General features: G+C 40.6%; 1 protein-coding gene across 3 annotated transcripts in view; it reads left to right on the top strand.

Moving 5' to 3' along the window:
- The window catches only part of GRB10 (growth factor receptor bound protein 10), a 205,544-nt gene that overhangs the window by 80,866 nt on the left and 102,548 nt on the right, over positions 1–22,130 (top strand). For all 3 annotated transcript variants that reach the window (XM_045005961.1, XM_045005962.1, XR_006577008.1), the window contains one exon: positions 11,376–11,469. In XM_045005961.1, coding sequence (XP_044861896.1) covers positions 11,376–11,469 — 94 coding nt within the window. The remainder of the gene's footprint in view (positions 1–11,375; positions 11,470–22,130) is intronic.

Below are 22,130 nucleotides of genomic sequence, written 5' to 3' on the forward strand. Positions count from 1 at the left end.
CATGAAATAACTCAATGCAGTTGGTTAATTAAAAAATATACCTGTATATATGTATGTTGCTTTCGTTGCTCACAACTTCCACCTTTTTCTTTGCATAATTTGCCTCAGTTATTCAGTTTAGAAGCTTGGAACCAAGCCATTTGTCAAGTGCATGAGTACAATGCTCTGTTTGAGAGATGGTACAATGGTTTGTATCCAAGTGCTATTTATAGGAAGGATTAACTGGCATAGTTTAGTGTAGATAAGTGTTGGTGTGTTTTTTAATGAGTTATGCAATTACTTTTTCTGGGGCTTGGGGTCAGCAAATTTATGAGATCTTAAACTTCTAACTGTTCCCCTTCCCCACAAAGATTTCTTTATCAGAAGATAAAAAATGTTCATGTGTATTAGGAGCTTTGACTTCGAACAGTCATTAGTGAACTGCAAACAAGGTGCCTGAATTATAAGCATCCCTGAGGTAAAGAATTGGCCTTAGGACAGATTGCTCTGCTGGCAGTTAACAGGCTCCATCTCTCCATTGAAAGATGAGTTGTCAAGATAACTAGGAACAAATGTTTGATCAAATGAGGCAACCACTCCTGGACCAAATTCATCACTTACCCAACTCCCAGGAACACTTGGGGGAGGGGGTAGACACAAGGATGGATGCTTATTCTGAATTGCTGCAATTGAGGAAATCAGTCTATAGATAACTTCCTGGGTAGGAGATATCCAGGCTTATGTTTTGCCTGTCATCTAAAAGTTGAAGTGGGGAGGGGCAACAGAGAAGCTTTAGATGTGAAGTTCCTCAACAGACCTCTGAGATTCATAAAGGTCAAGATGGAGACTGGGGGATCTCCTGCAGCGGGGATATGAGAATTCTTTGTTGTCAGCTGACCTGAAATTATTCTAGTTGCATCTCTATGAACTTGATAGCTTTCACCAAACATCCTTGTTTATCAACCCTTTGAACTCTTGATTTCAAGCACAAACCTAGGCAGGAAGAGAGAGAATACTGTTCTGCTCATTTATGAGAAATATGGTGTTAAAGTCTAGATACCAGACAACCTGTTCCCAACCAGAATAATGTTCATATGGGAATTGATGGTTCCCACAATAAACACAGCAACTTTTCCTCAGGAGAGTCATATTAAGTTAAAGCCAACAACGTGAAGGGCCTTTGTCCACAAAGTCATCTTGTCAAGCACTGAGCCTGCCAAGAATGCTAATCTTGTACATCATTACAACCTGGCTAGACTCCGTAAAAGGAAGTTGTAGAGCTTCTCCTTTTATGCTTTCTGCAAGAACACTTCAGAAGTCTGTACACCAAATCCAAGATTCTTAGTACCTGCCCCTCTGCTCACTGTCTTCCTCTCTGTCAGAACTATCGGCAGTGATGCTGAATGGAGGGATGATTGAGTAGCCTGTTCTGCATCACAATTGCTCCAAGGTTCCTAACCCAACCAGCCTGTGTAAAAGATTCAGTCTCTTAAATCTGCTCTCAGCTTGTTGTGCCAGCTTTTTTAAAAAGCACAAGTTAGAACTTTTGAAGAAACTTCCCCAGTGTACATAGGCCTTGGAGTGTGGCAGGCTGATTTTGTTGCTGATTTGCATCCCAGGTGTCAGGGTAGAAGAGACTCGTTTCATACTTGCAACCCTTGAACTCTCAGAAGGGAATCCAACTGGATTGAATCCTTAAAGTCTAACACTACCTAACAAGCCAGAACTGTTGGAAAAAACTTGCTGTATCTGTTGTATATCAAAGCTTTCCAAGCAAAGTTCCAGCACTTCCCTATACTGCATTTAATGAGAAATTTGAAAAACAGCAATGTAATAAAACTCATACATGTTCTGTCACTACACAGGCATCATCCAATGCAGTATTTGACATGGGGAGGGTATCTACTGTTAATATTTCAGTGATTCTCCGTATTGTTTTTAGCTAACCTGCAAATAATTGTATGCTATTAAACTTCAAATTTTGTTCAGTCCATGTTAATGGACAACTGCGAATAATATCCCACAGTTTGACTGATCTTTTTAACAGAATACTATGGAAACCTACCGTGGCTTACCTGATATATTTCTTTTAATAGCAAAGCTCAGATCTCCCCCCATTCTGTTGACCTGTTTCTGTCAAGCTTTTCTGTCTGGGAGAAATGGTTCTCTTCAGTAACTTTTTTTTTTTTTCCAGAGCCAATTGTAGTAGCTTGGAATTGGCAATAGTTTATAGCTTTGGAAGTTACCTCACTGGCAGGCTCTTGGAGATGGAGCCTATCTCTGTGTCTGACTTGCAACTAAGTAGAGCCTGAGGGCAGGTCTCCAATGGGTAGTGATCTATCTATCGGGGATCGATTTATCGCGTCTAGTGTAGACACAATAAATCGATCCCTGATCGCTCTGGTGTCGACTCCGGAACTCGACCACTGCTGAGAGGCGGAAGCGGAGTTGACGGGGGAGCGGTGGTAGTCGACCCCGCCCTGTGAAGACGCAAGGTAATTCGATCTAAGACGCGTTGACTTCAGCTACGCTATTCTTGTAGCTGAAGTTGCGTATCTTAGATCGATTCTTCCCCCCCCCCCCAGTGTAGACTAGGGCTGAAAAAGCATTCCTAAGATCTGTTGGTCCTCTTCAAACAAGAAACAAAACTTCCATTTAATCATATACTTTCCTACTTACTGAAAAACGTGTACTAAAGCCCATGGAGTTTCATAATGGTACTTTCCTCCAGTCAACTGCCTTTTGTGAGAAATTGAATGGACCCTAGCTTACAGAGCTAAAGCTGGTGCAACAGAAAATAAATAGCACTTCCTTTCTATAAATGCCTCCTACCTGGAGTCAGTTCTAGCAAACACTAATCTTCACGGAGCATCTTGCATACGGAGTTTCTTTTTTATTTTGAAAATTTTATTTTGCTTTTAAACTGTCTCAATCCAGGCAGGCACTGTGGTTTTTAGACTCATTAAATATAGCATGAGGCTTTTAAAACTTCTGACTCTGTCAGTTGTACTCTTTACAGAATTATTCAAAGACGGTAACCTTGAGGTGTCACATCTCTTCTACCATAGCATGCTGTAACCTCAGCCACCAAGCACAAAGTGTAGATTTGATTTGGCTTGTTGGTGTTTTGTGGTTTTCTTGTTTTTGTAGACTTGTAAGGCATCTTGATTCTTTGACAGCTGGGTTTTTGTGGATCAGATTAACTGAAAGGAGTTCCATTTGGAGTAATCCTACTCAGTTTTAGGGATGTTACAAAGCTGAATCTATAATGATACTGTATGTGTGCTTCCAAAGCACAAGGGTAAAATTTTTCAGCTGGTACAGTATATTCGCTTCTGAGTTAGTTGAGGGAAAACTGTATTTCAACTTGTAGCATACTGCTCTTACTGAATTCTAGATTATTTAAGAGTCTGCATACTTGAGAAACTTTCTAATCCACTTCTAACTGAACAGTTTTTCCAGAAACCGATTTGGAAGACAACTTTTTGTAAGTGAGAGAGATTTACTGTTCCCGAGTGCTCTCATTGCAGCAGTCAAAGTTCAGCATAGTACCAGAGTGAAAACAAATCACTTAACTTTCTTAATGTTCCATAAAGCAAATTTGATTTTTCCTCTTGCCACTGGTGAAAATGGGTCTTTTCAGTTCAACCGTATAGAGTATAAATCTGATACCATATTGCCACTTTCAGTTTCTATAGGATGCTCTTACCAAGGAATGCTTCATGAGTGAGGGGATAGGAATGGTAACACTATTCAAGGCGTTTGGATATATAGGATCCAGGTGCCACCATTGCAGATGATGATTTAGGATTAGAGCTTGTCAAACACCCCCCAAAAAGCAGCTCTGTTGCTGAATTGAATTTTTCTGTCAAGGGGTTTCCATCTTTTGAGCTTCACTTGAATGCGATTTTAACTCAACAATCCAGTGTTGGTTTATTTGGCCCAGGCCTCTAGGGTTCTGACCAGCAATTATTATAGTATGTACTGTAAAGGCAGACCACTTCAGTCCCCTGGGATTTGATCTTATTTTATTACAGTGTCTGTCTTTTGGCAGTTTTAAAAAGGGGTTTAAAAGTTCTTGGGTGTCAAAACTCTGAACAAGAATGTAAAAATTCTGCATTGAACCTTGCTTATTTGACAGAGGATGCTCACCCTTGCGGTTGGTTCTCAGTCAGATGATAAAACAGTTTAGAGGCAGGAAAACTACTTACAGGATATCGAGTTGCAAGGTTAGTCTTGCAATGCATTTTTAAGCTAGTGGGGGAGCTCCTTACAATTAAGCTAAAATCCACCTTGGGATCATCTGCTGAGTATGCAAAGCCTTTTAGGTTTTTTTTCCTTGGCATTCCATCTTTCATAAAATGCAAAGAGCTGGGTCATGGAGAAATGAGGCTGATGGATGCCCAGAACAGAATCTAGGGAGGAGAGTGAAGTAATATGAACTGTGAAGAAAAAAACCTGAAACCTCTAGATGAGAATCTATATATTTGGATGTTTTTGTGAACCTGAGCTTTGGCAGACCCCTTCCTTCCCCACAGCCCTATCTCTGAGTAGCAGTTCTACCTTCTCTTGGGAAGCCCTGTTGCCTGTTAACTCAAATAGTTTTTCATGGCCTGGGGCATCTGCTATTGGGTAAGCCCAGAGTATATTGTGCTAAACAAAAGCAGCAAAGAGTCCTGTGGCACCTTATAGGCTAACAGACGTTTTGGAGCATGAGCTTTCGTGGGTGAATACCCACTTCATCTGATGCATGTAGTGGAAATTTCCAGGGGCAGGTGTATATATATGCAAGCAAGAAGCAGGCTAGAGATAACGAGGTTAGTTCAATCAGGGAGGATGAGGCCCTCTTCTAGCAGTTGAGGTGTGAAAACCAAGGGAGGAGAAACTGGTTTTGTAGTTGGCAAGCCATTCACGGTCTTTGTTTAATCCTGAGCTGATGGTGTCAAATTTGCAGATGAACTGAAACTCAGCAGTTTCTCTTTGAAGTCTGGTCCTGAAGTTTTTTTGCTGCAGGATGGCTACCTTAAGATCTGCTATTGTGTGGCCAGGGAGGTTGAAGTGTTCTCCTACAGGTTTTTGTATATTGACATTCCTAATATCTGATTTGTGTCCATTTATCCTTTTCCGTAGAGACTGTCCAGTTTGGCCGATGTACATAGCAGAGGGGCATTGCTGGCATATAATGGCGTGTATTACATTGGTGGACGTGCAGGTGAATGAACCGGTGATGGTGTGGCTGATCTGATTAGGTCCTGTGATGGTGTCGCTGGTGTAGATATGTGGGCAGAGTTGGCATCGGGGTTTGTTGCATGGATTGGTTCCTGAGTTAGTTACTATGGTGTGGTGTGCAGTTACTGGTGAGAATATGCTTCAGGTTGGCAGATTGTCTGTGGGCGAGGACTGGCCTGCCACCCAAGGCCTGTGAAAGTGTGGGATCATTGTCCAGGATGGGTTGTAGATCCCTGATGATGCGTTGGAGGGGTTTTAGCTGGGGACTGTATGTGATGGCCAGTGGAGTCCTGTTGGTTTCTTTCTTGGGTTTGTCTTGCAGTAGGAGGCTTCTGGGTACACGTCTGGCTCTGTTGATCTGTTTCCTTATTTCCTCGTGTGGGTATTGTAGTTTTGAAAATGCTTGGTGGAGATTTTGTAGGTGTTGGTCTCTGTTGGAGGGGTTAGAGCAGATACGGTTGTACCTCAGTGCTTGGCTGTAGACAATGGATCTTGTGGTGTGCCCGGGATGGAAGCTGGAGGCATGAAGGTAGGCATAGGGGTCGGTAGGTTTTCGGTATAGGGTGGTGTTAATGTGACCATCACTTATTTGCACCGTGGTGTCTAGGAAGTGGACCTCCCGTGTCGATTGGTCCAGGCTGAGGTTGATGGTGGGGTGGAAGCTGTTGAAATCATGCTAAACAGATTGCCAGTTGGTGCTTGGTAAGGGGCCTTGAGCTCCTCAACAGCTGTGCATGTTCTCCAATGGTTTTTAAAACTATTTCTGGGAAGGGACATGTTAATCAAACACTGACCCAAACCTTGTGACTTTGATTTGGGACTGGGCTTAGGTTTGGGTCAGCTTATGATAGCCCTCATTGGGGGAAAATGGCTTAAACTCCCCAAACAGAAATACAGAACTAAGTCTTGAGTAGATTCAATAGCTCTTTGTATTGTTCAGGTATTGGAGCACCAGCTCGCTGAGCAGTCAACAGGAAAATCTGCTCTCACTTGGTTAACCACAAGTCCTATATGACAGTCAATCTCTTTGATAGCAGTGAAGGTCAAAAGCTACAGATGAACAGATAGGAGCAAGTTAACATAGAATGTGAAACTTTAGTTTGGACCCACCTTAAATCTGACATTTAACATACAAATCTAGCTGTACAATTTATTTGGTGGGGATGGCTTAGAGAGGAAGGTTTTTGTTGGGTTTTTTACTCCTCCTATTTACCTACTTCATGCAGCAGAAATGAATTGTTCTTGTTAGTGTAAACATTGAGCACAGTTCACTGTCCATCATCAACTTGCCCGCAGAAGCTCCTTGATCTGGAAAGTAAAGAATAGTACAAAGTGGTCTTCAGAAGACCCTATTTGTTTGTCTTTAAAGCTAACATAATATGCCTATTACCTAATTGGCACACTGGAGTAGTGTAATAGGACTACATCAAAGGTGAGTGTGGGAACAGGTATGGTAGTTTCAAAGCTATTTCGATTGGTTATTTCTCCTTTCTGCCAATCCATTTGATCATAGGGTTAGTCCAAGGGATTAGCAATGCTTTTTGAAAGGAGTGTGGGGGGGAAATAACCTAGTCTACCATGCAATGGGATAGCTATTCCATGGAAACTATAGTATGCAAAACTATCATATAAACTGGAGGGAAGTGTAATTTTTTTCTTTAGCTTAATAAAGCTGTTACCTCTTAAAATCAATCGTTATTTGCAATTAACTCATTATGGAATAGGAACTGTAACGCTTGAAACCACAGAAAGCGATTTAAAGAAAAAATGTATGCAGACAGCGCAGCTACTAATGAGTAAGGTTGACTGATCCTCTGTTTGAAATGTCTGATTTAATTTTTTTCTTTTGATAACAGAAATTGTTGCCATGCTAGCCCAAATAGTTAGTAATTTTAGTAGTTTAAAATTGGATAACTGGTATAATGCCATAAAGTACTTGATAATTCTAGATTGTCAGATAATCCCAGATTTTGGTTGTTAATGTACAGAGAATATTGTCTTTGCCTCTGACTGTGCCCTGTTAAAGTATGATACAGGCACTGCATTATGTCATGCAATACTGAAGTTTGCAAAATGGCATGGAAATCTAATCTGTTAAGTCTGATTTGTTTGTCTTCACAAAACGCTAACTGCTGTAGGGACATTATTAAAAATAAACATTGCTTCATACACTTCCAGTAGTCCCACTAGTCACTTGATTAATCAACCTTAGAGTCACAGATGCTGTATGACATGCAAAATACTTCATGCAAGTAAGTTTATAGGGGCTGATGCCTAAGCTAGCTTCTAAAAATACTATTGTGGTTTGATATTGTAATAAGTCAAGTCAGAGAGCATATTTTAATTTCAGGATGAAAGCACTTGCTAGAGGGGAGAGGAATAAAAATAGGTAGAAAACATGTGATTTATTGTAAGCGTGGATTGAGCTGGGGAAGGAATGATGGAAGAAAGCAGGTGTCTAACTTGCTGACAAATTTAGTGTGTAGGTTGCACAAAACAATAAAACTTCATTGGCTATACAGTGACTTGGAACAATTATATAACCTTTAACCCTGTTCCACTGTCCAGTCTGATTTTTACTGCAGTTGGCAACATGCCATTGTTTGTCTTTGATCAATTTACATAAATAGATCCTGGAGGGTCATGTGAAACTATCATGAGCTTTTTAAAAACAGCATAGTAGTTACCTTTTCTCTGCTGCCTGTATTGCTTTAACAGGTGGTGTGGTTTATGAAAGTCTGTCGCGTTACTGTGTATTGCCCTGGCTTTAAATACCTTAAGGAAATCCTTGCCCGTGGCATACTTTCATGAGAAAAATGTGGAACAAATGTTTTTTAGAAGATACAGGTAGAATTGTCCAGTATTGAAGCAAACTAGGACATCTGCAAAGACACAGTCACTGTACACCGCCAGTGATTGAAACCTCTACTTCTGATAAATTTTACTGTAACTTTAAGTTGGAGTCGATGAGGAAGGCTTGTGGTTTAAGCACCTTCCTGAAGAACGGAAAGGTTGCCTCAGAGAGGATGGCATTTCTTTCTGTAAGTCAGTGGAAATTATATTTAAGTGCTAAGTTACAGGCTTTCAGCCAACTCGCGGCCACAGCTTTTTGATTTTCTATAGCAAACCTTTTCCATCTAATGCTGTAGGGGATTCAAAGATAAAAGACCCTATGTGTACAGCTGTTGTATTTTGTAACCACATCGTATTGTATTTGTCTCTTTTCTAGCAGACATTTTACTTGGTTTTTGGTGGGACAATGAAAACACTGTAAGGCCGCCTTGCAAATAAAATGACTTCTGGTGTAACTACCTTTCCTTGTTTTGGTTTCTCAACTGCTGTACTAGTTAAGCATGTGAGCTTCATGATGGGAAGACTATTTATTTGCGGCTGCATGCAGATATGCCATCTGAACTTAAATTGTTGCATGGGAATTAGAATTAGCACCCACGTACTTCTTGAAACATGACCTCTGCTATTTCAGAAGACTTAGGCTGTCAATATTTTATATTCTTGCCATGCTGGGACAGTTCTTGGGGTACCCAGGACTGAGAGCCCCTTTTTATCCCCTGCCCCAGCAAGAGGGAGTCTTGCACATGGTAGCTGGGTGTTACCTTCCTAATACCATTGGCCTGTTAGTCAGTCATGCAGTCTCCTCTGGGTTGTGCCAGTCCTGTCTTTGCCTTGCAAGTTAACAAAAAGTGCATCCAGTCCCTGAGTCCCCTTCAAGCATTCCCCTGCGATATCCAGCCTCTGACACTTGGCTACACAGAAACCTCAGGTCCTCTGCTCTCAAAGATTTGCCAATTTGACCTTAAGGCACTGCACTTATGAGCACTTATAACACAAAGAAGATTTATTTAAAATAGGCTAGAGATGCCATTAGAAACAAGAGAATGTGATGGAAACAAATGGTTGCAATACAAAACAAAATCATAAAATGCAAATAGGGCCTACACTTTTATAGGTACCTTTCCTATCCAATAAAAGCAGGTTTCCTCCGCCAAAGTTCAATCTGTTGCAGAACTGGCTGGCTTCCCAGGAACCTCCAGTTTTTCATGAAACATTCCCGCTTAACAAGACGTCTCCTCAGCGAATGGATGCAGAGTGCCTCTCCCCACCCTGTAATATACTGAAAATTAGTCTTTTGTCTTTATTCACAGGCAGGGCGATCCCCTGTCTGTTACAATGTTCCTTTTTACCTCCAAGTGATTTTGATTGTTTGCAGCTGTCGTTGATGGTTTTCCATTGAATGTGCTGGGATGGGGCAAGGGTAGACAACTGAGTCTTGCATTACCTCACTGGGGAGTGGTGACAACTCCCTCCCACTTGAATGGGCCCTTACCAAGACTTATGGTTTCCTGGTGACTATGCCTGGCTTATGGTCTTGGAGTTATTTTTCAGTATGGTTACATGTTTCTTAAATATTAACCATGTACACATCTCACAATGATTAGGAGTACTGGTAAGTTGCAAGTTTTCAGTAGAGACCTCACATGCTTCCCTTCATGGATAAATACCATGAAAGTGGTGTATTGATCATAATGAGTTTGCTTGTTGGCAACAGTGTCACATATGCATCTAGCCACCAGCTGAAAATTGAAGTCTGATATTTTGTGGGGTGGGACACAAACTAGAGTTCTGTCCGTCATTACACTGCACAGTATGGAAGTTCATTCTGCTGTATTCTCTGTCTGAGATGCTTAGCACTTATGCCTGGTCCAGTACTGGGTTTGGAATAGCTGAGTTGCAGTTAATTTCAGGTTTGAGTTCTTGGCTCAAACTCCTTTAAGGATCGCTTCAGGGGTTTCTGCATTAATATAAGATAATTTGTCTGTCTGACCCTACCCTCAGAGCCCCCTGCCTCCCAAAGACACTATGCTTAGGTTTTTGGGGAATAGCCATGATCTCTCCTTCCATACAAGTAGAAAGGAAAACGACATGCATTGCAGTGAAAGCACCACCATTCTAAAAGCAATACGCATTACATTGGTTAATTACACTGAAGTGTTAAAATAGAAGGATTAACAAGTGCAGAAAAGAGAAGGGTAAATAGGATTTCATGTCAGCAGGAAAGTTCTTGTGGTTCTAGGATGAGACTAAGAACTAGTTTGAATTCAAAATAAGGTGGCACAAGTGACACAAGAAATGTCGCGGGAAGATTTAGCAGAAAAGATGGAAGGTCTGGGTGTGTATGTATGAAGGTGTGGATGTCAAGATCTTAACTTGTACTGTATCATTTTGTAGGGTTTGGAATATTATACAACTAGATAGATAGGGGTATTTTAAAACTTCACTTTTACATGTAAAACTGCAATAGAAAACTATTCTATGAAGCCGTTGGCATTTCTTGAGTTGTCAACGTCTATAAACTTGTGAATTGATAGATTTCATACATACTGACTTTAAGTCTTTCAAGCAGCCAGTCTGAGACTTTCTAATATCAACTGGCACTCATTTTACAACTGAAGTAGCCTTTTGCTGTTATAAACAGCCTCTAAGGAGGCATAGACTAAATTCTTGTCATGAGCTATAGACCACTCACCCCGGAATACTAGAATGTAAATTAACTCTCAATCTGGAATGTTTCAACAAACTAGAAATGTTAGGTGTTTACACATTGATAAAATGATTCGGGCAAAATATGAATCTACTCTAATTTTCCTTCGAATGCCGACTTTAGTAAATCAAATAAAGTTAATTCTGTTTGGGTTTTTTTATTCCCTGATTTTCCTGCTCCCTGCAAGTCTTGGTTTTAGGCAGAAGTACGGAAGGCTTACAAGAAGTTATGGTATTTCTTGACCCGGCAAAAGCATTAAAGCTTTTCAAGCTTGATCTTGTGAGGTTGCCAAAATAGAGAACTGGAATAATATCTGGACTTTTGGATGAATATCTAAACTGAACCTCTTATTCCGTTAGGGTTTGCTAGTGGCTATTGAATCTGTTTGTCTGGACTGTTCTGGTTAATGAACTACAAGTCCTAAGCCAGGGTTCTTGGAATTAGGAATTTCACTGCTTTGTCATCTATAAGAACTTTATAGCGCAACCCAATGAAGAAAACATTCTTCAGCTCTTTTATATCAAATTGCCTTAGCTCCTAGTATCTTAGATTATGGAGAATACAAAATGCATATTTTGATCAGATTTTCTGCTGTTTGTGTTTTTAGGATAATGTAGATCAGACTTCAGCTCACACTCGGAGAGATCTGGTGGAACCAGGATTCCAAGAACCATCTAATCGCATCTCTTTAAATCACCAAGGTAAGGAACGGGGTGGAATTAGGTCTGATCAAGATGGTGGGAAGGAAAGCCTAGAAGTGTATGTTCTAAAGTAATTTGACTTCTGCATTTGTTTCTGCACCTGGTAATGTGCAAGTTGAAAACATTTAATTGTTTATATCCTCCTTTTTGCAAACTGCTTTGTGAGCTATGAATGAAGAAGACCAGGAGATCCTTTAGTAATATCGTTTCTCCATTTTGTGCAGCTGCTTTAAGTTTTTCACCAAAACAGGTTTTTTAAATACTAAAATGCCTGTAATACTGTATTACAAATCTAGTTTGAAAGCTATTCCTTGTTAGGACCTAGCTTCAGAGTACTGATTCTTCTGGAAGAGTTGATGCATATAGATTGGCAAGGGGAGTGACCTCCTTACCTGCTTTGCATGTTATATATCAACTCTTACAGGTAAAAGAGAACCCTAAATTCATGTCATAATGCCTAAACAAAAGTGAAAATTTTCATATGGCTTGTGTAATTATTTCCCTTATGAAAAGTCCCATAACAGCTTTATTTCTTGTCCCTATTAATGAGGTTAGTTGTGACATTTGAGAGCTCCCTGGAGTATAACCTGGATCGAGCCCCCATGGGTTTAGGGTTTAGACAAATACATAGACCTTGCCGTAGACAGTTGGGTTCTATAAAAACCTTATGCATCTCTATAGCACTTAAACACTGTATTTCCTATGGAGTGATTCAAACTTCTAGAAAAAGGATAGTTTACATTCTGTAGGATTTTTTTTTCTATAACAGTATCCATATCTTAATGATGGAAGGGCTCACATTAAGTGCCAACTACTTGCTGCTTTTAACAGCTTCAACTGTAGTAGAGTGCTCAGCACTTTCTGAAAACCAGCCCTAAGTGCCATTAGTTTAATGCAACTGTTAACCTTGACACAGTCAGTACAGTAATAAGGCACCATTAACAATGTGCAACAGGATTGTTAACTTTTTTCTAAAAAGTGCTGGAAATTTAGTTTCTCTGTTTGTCAAGATCAGCAAGATTTGAATTCCATGATTTGCAAACCTCCCAGACTACTTAAGTTTTCAAAAGTAGTTTACGTTCTTGAATTCTTTTATAATCTGAGCCTAACCCATTCATTTTTAATTTCTTTCCCTAAAACCTGTGCTATGTGTTAGGAGTTGAACATACTCGAGAGAGAGTGCCACAAACAGATATCCTGGCCCCTGTATGCACTTCATATTTCTGCAACTTTCCATTTTTTGTTCACCTCAGACTGCCTTTCCCACACTCTAACTAAAGCTTCCTTGTCGCATCCAAGCCCCTTGACAGACTTGATTTAAATGGCATTCTCTGAAGCCATCAGTAGATTTCCTTCTTTGTAACCAGAGGTAAGACTTCTTCCAAAAAGTTACTGTCTTCTCAGGCACATGCCACAGAATTAGAATGTAAACCTGTTGCTGCTTAATAGTGCTCATTGAGATAGAGTTAGGATCTTGATCATGTTGAAGACCCGGGAAGCCTCACTTTCTGATGCCAGAAGCCCTTTTCCTAGGTCAAGAAGCATCAATAGATAAATGATTTTTTTCCCCTCCGCCCCCCCCATCCACTCCTGTTTTCCTAATGTGGATTTAATATAATCTAATTCAAGTGAATGTATAACACTAGTGTGATAACATTGGGAATACCATAAATAAATAAATCCTGATTTGCCTTGGGTATTCGCTTAGTCACCTTCCATCATGATACTAGTTATGATTCTCAGAACCATCATCACTGTGTGCCCATGCATAGTGTACACTCGCTCCTTGGCCTTAACCTTCTGAGATTTCTTGGAAATAATGTTCAAAGTGATATGCTCTCTACGTGGGACAGCACTTGAAATATTTTGTCCCACATAACTGGTATGTTGGAAGCCTGCGAGTGGGTCAGCAAAAGTATTCAGTATTTCTGCTTCAGCATTATGCTATCTGAAAAGGTCCATACATGTGCTCTATTTAGATATCCACAAACTGTAATATGTGTTCTTCATTGTTACGTACCTTCATTGTGCTCCAGCAAATTAAGGATTCTGATCTCTGGGTACGCTCTCCAGTAATTCCAGCTATCTCCTCTCATTTGTTACTATCAGTGATCACATGAAGTCTTATTTGGCACCTGATATTTCTTTGCCTGAACTACTTTGAGTCCTGCAAACTACTCCGATGTATTTAACAATTGTGGTTAAATGGAATGTGTTCCATAAGGTCAGTGGCTGCTTGAAGGGACACTTGGACAATAAGGCCAATATTTGATATAATTAATAATACGCTATCAATGAGTAAGTAAAGGCCAATTTTGTTGGACCCAAAAACCAAGTGTTCCTTATTGTGCAGCAGATGAATAGAAACTGTCAAGTCATGTCTCAAACCCATTTCTAGGTTTTCTGCTAAAACTGAAATAATCAGGGTAAATATAGCTGGTATTTAGTTTGCAAGTGAACTTGCATGCTAACATGGATACATATTGTAATCATACTGTTTGTATAGGGAGCGTGGACTGAGCAAAGGACTAGGAACTAGAAATGTCAGCATTCTAATCCTGACTCTCCCACAGATTGTGTGGCCTCTGACATTTCATTTAACGGCTGCTGCTCCTCCCCCTTTTTACAGTGGAGAAAATAACCTAGCTTAATGCTTTTATAGCACTATGAAAATGTAAACTGTTAATGCTAAATTACTACGTCAAGTTACATGCTGGATCTCTCTGGTATTATGACCTGCTCATACACTACTCTGCAAACCTATGAAAAGTGCACTCTTATCCAGTAACTATAGAGCAAAAGTCCTTCAACATTGAACAGGTTCAGAGCTGGTTGGAATTCTTAGACACAATGTTTGTATCACAAAATGCTCACTTTTGAAAACTGAAATATTGCGTGAGAACATGCCAGTTTTGAGACCGCTTTCATTAGGAAAGGTTTCTTAGGTCCAGGATGGAATTTCTGGTCACAACCAGAGAAAGCATGAGCCTGGTGGTCCAGGCACTCATTACAATGTGGGAGACCTAGCTTCAGGTCTCTACTCTGCCTGATTCACACCAGTTACTTGAACTTCTCCCACATACCAGGTGAGTTCAGTAATCACTGGTCTATCGGTTACTCTGGGGTGGATGGATCTTTCTCTGGGTTTTTTTGTTTTGCTGACTTTGTGTGTGTGTGGAAAATCTTCACAATGTCCGTTACATCCTGACGCAGAATGGGAAAACTTGCAAAATCTCACCGTTTTGCAAGACAATTGGTTTCTCGCTCAGCTCTGTTGAGGCCAGATTGAGGATAGGGGTTCTGGCTGGAGTTCCAGGGGGTGTGTGTGTGTGTGTGTGTGTGTGTGTGTGTAAAAAGGCAGGGGGCTGCTTCTGGTGGGTGGGTGTGAATGTGTAAAAGGGCAAGAGGCTCAGAGAGGATAGGTAGAAAGGTGGGAGAATCCTGGCTGCAAGTGGGAGGCCTTTACCCAGGCAGCTTCAGCTCCAGTTCAGTTTTGTTCCAAGGCTTCTGGTTCCTAGTTCCCCTCTAGATCTTTCTGAGACTGGGAGCTCTGCCAGTCCCACTGCAGGCCCTGGTGCCCCTAGAGAGCCTTTCCCACTGGTCCTCGTGCCCTGGTCCATGGACTCAACTCCTTCCTCTAGGACGGTTAAAGGGATTCCACAGCCCTCCTTCCTGAGACCATGCTGTGATTGAAGCCAGCTTCTCCGTCCCACCAATATCCAGGTTCCAGCCCTATTCCATAGAGCCTCTTTTGGTCCTTAACACACTTCTTCCCCTTGTTTCTGGGGCACAGTAGCCCTCCTGTATGGGGCTTTGGTATGATTCAGGCAGGCTTCCCTAGTCCAACAATCTCCCTCCTGGTTTTGGTTCCTATTCCAGGGAGTCACTCTCCAGTAATTCTCTTCTTCCAGGCTACCTGCTCTCTCTTTCCATCTGGGAGTCACCTAGCTGGGTTTTATCATATTAGAGAGAGCTATTTGATTAACATCTGGTCCCATCCCCCAGCTAGTCTGCTGCTCCCTTGAACACCTGCTTCCTTAAAGAGGCCATGCCATGGAATAGGGATTGGCTGGCCCCAGTCCCTGCCACCTCTTAAAAGGGAACAATCATCTTGTTAGAGTGTACCAAGGGCAGGAAGCTCATCTACCACCAGCAGTACATGTAACACAGTTTGGGAAATCATGCTTTAGCAAATCTTTAACCTGAGCAGACGTTCTGAATGAATTTGGCCTCTTTAGAGCTGGATGAACTATTTTAGATAGTGTATCCAGTATTAGTTGTCTAATTTTGTGAAATGCTGCAACAGAACTTTCAGCATCCCATATTTGTTATGCTGTTGTATGCCCACTCATTGCCATTTTATGATTGACCCCAATGAAAGTTAGACTCTCTGAATGCAGCAGACTTAACAGCTTCTATCAATCATTAGTTTACCAGCTGCTCTTAAACTACAACCCCTCCTCCCTTTTATAAGTGAACAGCTTTGGTACAAGTGCTTCCAGTTCAAAATCGTGCTTTCTTCTTCATGGCCTGTACAAGAGGGATTAGACTCTGCTGAGAAATCTGAATCTCTTCTATTCCCTGTAAACTGGAAAAAGAGGGCACAAGTGAGAGCTTTATCTGAGGGCTGAGAAACCCTTGCCAAATGTATCTACCTAAATAAGCTCTTTCATGCTACAGGCATTCCAAGTACTTGTTTGCAGCCGAATCATCCTTCCACAGAGGCAGCCATTTTAAAAAAAAAAAAAAGGCTAAGCATTTAAGGGTGAGGGAGGGGAATAGGGAGTACATTCCCTCAAGGGGTCTTGAAACTTGCAGTTCTTGTATACAATTGTTTTTACAATAGCTATAAAAATAGTATTTTTGCTATTTCCAATACACTTTTCTGGTATGAGTCACTTCCATGAGCAACAAGTACTTTGGACTGAAATCATTGTTTGTTATTAATACTGAATGATCCCTCCATTTAAAGGTAAGGCAGACAAGTACAATCCTCAGACAACATGAATTGGGGAGTATCTTCCTGTACCTCTGAAAAGCTATGGATGACGTGCCATAGCACTTAGAAGAGATTTTGTAAGATTGAAGCCATTGAGAATAAAGAAATAAGAGCCCTCAACAAATGGTATAAAATTTGAAGACATGGAAAAGGCTGAAACGCTAAGGCTCTGTTTCCGTATTCAGGAAGCAGAATATTGTTTGAAAAAATGATTCAGGTCTGGGAAATCATAGCAAAAATAGAAGATGGGGTAAAAAATGAAGCATTGAAATTATATGGTGTTTATTGAAGGGTTATTAAGGAAAGTGACGAAGTATATCAGAACAGTTATTTAACATCTTTAAAACCACGAGGCGAAAAGGGGAAGTATAGCATGATTAGACCAGGACAACTAAAGTTGCATTTGGGGGGGGCGGGGGGTAGAGAATGGTGAAAGGAAGATTTGAGAAAACGGCAGGCCACTTAACCTTATCTCAGTTCCACATAAAAATAAGAGCAATATTCAATATTTTACACTTGCATGGTAATTTGTGGAGTGCTTTGGTATGTATGCTGAAGTACAGCAGTCTGTATGCTGCCCAACAGCAAAGGGTGCAGAAGGAGAGAGCGAGGGTAATTGTAGCTAAGAGTACTTCGGTGAAACTCTCATCACAATGTCATTTATGGGGTCTTTTACTAGACCCACCAGAAATTTTTATATTGATCTCCAATGAGGGTGAAAAGTCAAAACAGCAAAAACCTTTTGTGGGTCAAAAAGTTCTGAGAAGCATTGATTTGGAAATGTCAAAATATTTTGGGTAGATAGCAGTCTGCCTCTGCTGTGCCTCATGGGCGTTGTTGTAGTGGGAGGGAGCCTCATGTTCATGTTCTCCCCAGTAGTCTGACCAGACAGCCCAGCCTATGTTTCCCCTGATGTGCTACAGCCTCTCCTTCTGGTTGTGCTGCTGTAGAGGGGTGCCGGAGAAGTTAGTCTACCCTTCCCACTAGGATGCTCATGAAGTTATTAATGCTGCTTAGCTATACTGCCCAGCAAAGAGAAGTGGCTCACCATGTGGAAGATAATGGAAATGTGCAGCAGGCTCCCAGTACAAATCAATTGAATTAAATTATTTTTCAAACTTCAGAAGGGTTAAACCCTTAAGCCTGTGCTGCTACTATTTCTATTCCCTTTTATTTGCACTTCACTTACATTGTGAAAGCTCAGTTGTTTTTCTAGAAAATCCTTAAGTAGTGTCAAACCCATCTTTAGAGGACAGTTGAAGGTGGTGATCATCATTTTATAATGCATTGTATTTATACCTCCCAGTTACTTTTTTGAGAGGTCTCGCAACTACTTACTATTCAGTATTTAGTAGTTGAACGCAAATAAGCAGCACTTGATTATAACTTCTTAAAAATAAATAATGTATTAGGTAAACTACTAGCATATTCTTCATGTACAAACCGTCAAATTCTTCTTGCTGCCTATACAGATGCATTACAACCCCTTTTTCTTAGCATGCATATACAATTTTCCTCTTCAGAGTATTTCTGCTCTGCTGTAAAGTCTAAACTTCTGTATGTCACAGGAGTTCTTTACTTTCCTAGTCAAAACTAGAATGAACAGTGCTATACCTCACGCCATAGCCAGATTATTTATTAGCAGACAACAGTTTGATATGACTAGTCCGTAGGTCTGCCTTGTTCACATGAGAAGATCTTGCCTGCAGTTAAAGTGATGTAGATGCTGGTTTTAAGAATATAAACAATCAATTTCCTAGATTTCCAAAGAGCGCTCACGGTCCTCGGGAATCTGCCCTAAGAATAGAGTTCAATTTAAATTTACAAATTAATAGCAAAAACGTGACTTTTGTAGGCTCAATAGTATTTAGAGATAACAAAAACTCCCCTGCCAGCACACCATGTAGATCCATAAAATCCACTCTAGTTGACTATTTTGTGTGCTGCTTTAATGACTGGCATAGACATAGTCGGAGTGGTACTTGCTAATCCCCCTTCTCCAGCATTCCTATTCCAGTTCAACCTAAATAGCTCATATGCCAGTATGGCCCATTCCTTTTGTGTCCCTCCTCCTGCAAGCTTTGATTGGCTTACTTCCACAAATCTCTGACTTGCCGCCCACAATGGTGACTTCTGTATTTTTCTTTGGCAGCCAATGAGTGTGCCTAGTAATTATCAACACTCTGGATTGTCTTTCACTGCAGTACTGGGAAACCACCAGGGTCACCAGGATGTGCTATTATCAGAACTCAAGCCTGCTTTGTGGAGGTACAAATAAGTCCTGAACTTAAAATGTAGAATGAAAAAGCAGTATATAAATTGAGTGGTCAGTAGGAGACATTGCCGTTGGTGTTGAAGAAATCAATGCCAAAAGCAGCCAGATTTCCATGAGTCTCTGCACAGTGCCAACAGCATTTATATAACTTACTGCAACTATCATCAGTGCAAAAAAGGTTTACTGTAATTGCATGTGAGGGTGAGCATATACTTCCCAACTAGCTTTTTATAGTACCTTCCACCTTATTTCAGATAAATCCGTTCTTATTACTTTGTGTCTAATCTTGTTATCTTTATTACTTCCAGGGCACAGTATATAACAGCTTGCACAGAGGTTTGGCCTTCTCCTTAGTTTATATGGCCACTTTCTAAACCCATTGACTGAGAGATCTGCTTAAAACAAGAACTGAACAAAGAAGAGAATGTGCTATTTTTAGTTTAGAGAAAAAAATCTGGTCCCAGAGGTTTGAATCAAATTACAGGAGGAACAAATTGACCAGTAATTGCATTAACTGGAAAATTCTGTACATAAGGCTGCTTGTGATTTGAAAAGAAAAGAAACAGACCAGAAGCCATTTAGTGTGCATGTGGGTGGGTGTGTTTCTACTTATTTTCCCTAGCTGACCAGCTATCCTTTTGGGCATCTGTTCTTATCTAGATATGTTTTTACTAAGTGGAAACTCTCAACATGAGGGACTCAGCCCCCCATAACTGTATAATAAGAACTGTGATCCTCATCCTGCAAACTTTTCAGCACATGCATAATTCTACTCCTGTGACTTCAGTGGAACTAAATGAAGTAAAGAAGCATGTGTGCTCACTGTTTGCAGGCAAGAAGACCAAATCGGACTGTAATCCAGCAGCGTTAAATCTGAATTTTTATAATCCTGCTTCAGGACAGGGAAGGGACCTCAGGAGGTCATCTGTGTTCCAGCCCCACATTTCTATATTTGTATTAAGAGGTAAGGGTCAGGTATTTAGGGCAGAGAATATCTTTCATGGTTGTACAGAGCTTAGCACAAAGGCTGGTGCCTTTAGGCAACTCAATAATGTAAATAAAAATAATCTTTAAATCACCCTTTTAAAACGAACCAAAAGTTGGAAAGTGCTAAAATTTGGGTGTGTGTGTGTGATGAGCATTTTAGGTTGTCTTATTCAATGACCTAGAGAAATGACAGGTTCTGAAAACTTCTAAGAGTTACATAATGGATCCTGGAGGTATATTGAAGAGGAAATGACTTCTGATACTCAATGTTTGTGAAGAAGACAGGAGGTGGAGCTGGTCCACTTAACTTTTGGACCAACCTCCTTAGTAAGCTGGAACTATTTAAACTCAAGACAGCTGAGAAAGTATCAGTTTGTATTTAAGTGTATCATGGCAGGTTTGGGCTCAAAAGGAGACAAACTGTTGATTGAAGAATATATTTTTATCTCTAGTTTCTCCATTAAGGTTCATAAGGTCTGAATTTGAAATATTTGGAAACTCCTGGGTTTGTATTCATTTCTTGTTCTTGTTTTTGTTTTTATTTTATTAAGTAATCTCTGTGTAAATAATGCATCTAATGGCTAATGTAAGATTCTGACTTTCTTTGACCAGTTACCTTCCAGCATGAGAAGGTGATTGCCTTTTTAAAAGTTATTCTCCATCTGGGTGGATCAATTTTAAATTACAAGGTTAGTTAATACTAACTCTCTCTAAAGTGTTCCAGTGGCTTTAAAAAAAAAAATCCTTCAAATCCTCAAGTTCAAAATCCTGTGTGTACAAATCCGTTCTAGTGATAGGATGTTTCTCTAGTGGGTCCCTTCAAACTCTTTGTCATACAAGTGGGAAGCAAATGAGAATCTGTTAATTCGGGGTCATAGGTAACTGAACATTTACATCTTGCTGCCTAGTTTTTTCCTGACTCCCATTTCCATTTATGGGGAGCTAATACTCTTACACTGGTCATACTCTTGCATCATCTCTCCATGTATAGGTTGTCAAAGTATGTGCTCTCTATACAAATGTGCCCTCTGTCGTCACACAGCTGTGTGTGTGTGTCTTAGATTCAGCGCACATGCAGCTGCTAAATGAAATACCACAACTTAATTTTTTTTATTTAAACGGTGTCGATTGTGGTGCTGCTAGGTGCATAATGCATCAGTCATTTATTTAGGAGCATAGGTATTCCATTCAATGAGTGCGTATCTCCTAATGATCTAAACAATGCAATTGGTGAACTTTGATAGATACTAGAACTCTCTTCTGCATTGACTGCGACACCCATTCCCAACAGCAGAACTGGCAATTTATGTTTGTGCAACTGCTCTGACTGTGATGCCAGTCTTGCATTGCTTGGAATAGCCGTTTCCCTCATATGTCAGATACAAAATCAGGTCTAATACCACTGTTCTTCCTAGTTTTTCTAACGGGAGGAGTAGAATAGAAATAGCACTTGGCATGTGTAGGAGTAGGTACCATAGATTAAGAAGTGGTGTCTGATTCACTTCTTCCCTCCCTCCAACCCCCAGGGGGAAATCTCTGGAGATACGTGTCTTTGAAATGATATCATCCATTATTATGGAAACCTTCCAAAAGCAAGTAATCTCTACAGCCTTTAAAATACATCTTGTCATGGATGATGAGTCAAGCTCTTCACCTCAGTCTCCAACTTAGGACTTCTCATGTAAATTCAGCGCTCCATGGAACCATTGCTAATCTTGCCGCTCTGGTATTAAGAAGCTAGTTCTGCCTTTAAATTAAGCTGATGGTAAAAGCTGAAGAGGATCAAATTCTGATGCTTTTGTGTTGCCAAAGTAGAATATTAAATAAAAATATGGTCTATTGGCTAGTAAAATCAGCCCCTAAACTTACTGTAAACCTAGTTGATCCGCTCTAGTGGGAAAAACTGAGTTTGATAGCCTACGTTTTATATTGTTTTTTCTAGCCTGTTGTATTGGTCTCCTAGGGCATGTCTACACTTACCTCTGGAGTGATTGATCCAGCAGGGGTCGATTTATCGCGTCTAGTGAAGACGTGATAAATCGACTGCCGAGCACTCTCCCATTGACTCCGGTACTCCACCGAAGCGAGAGGCACAGGCGGAGTCGACGGGGGAGCGTCAGCAGTCAACTTACTGCAGTGAAGACATTGCGGTAATTAGATCTAAGTACGTTGACTTCAGCTACATTATTTACATAGCTGAAGTTGCGTAACTTAAATCGATTTTCCTCCCACCCAACCGCCCAGTGTAGACCAGACCCTATTTACTGTCACTAAGGTAACACTTCAGCAAGCATGCCATCCCCAGTAGTAGTCTCAAGTATCAAATGTCTGTTCAGATGTCCTGTCTATTTGGGGTGACATTTGATTGCTTTCCTGAGAATCTATCTGGGACCCTAGGTA

This window comes from Mauremys mutica, chromosome 2 (assembly GCF_020497125.1).
Source record: "Mauremys mutica isolate MM-2020 ecotype Southern chromosome 2, ASM2049712v1, whole genome shotgun sequence".
In the NCBI taxonomy this organism is placed as follows: Eukaryota; Metazoa; Chordata; order Testudines; family Geoemydidae; genus Mauremys; species Mauremys mutica.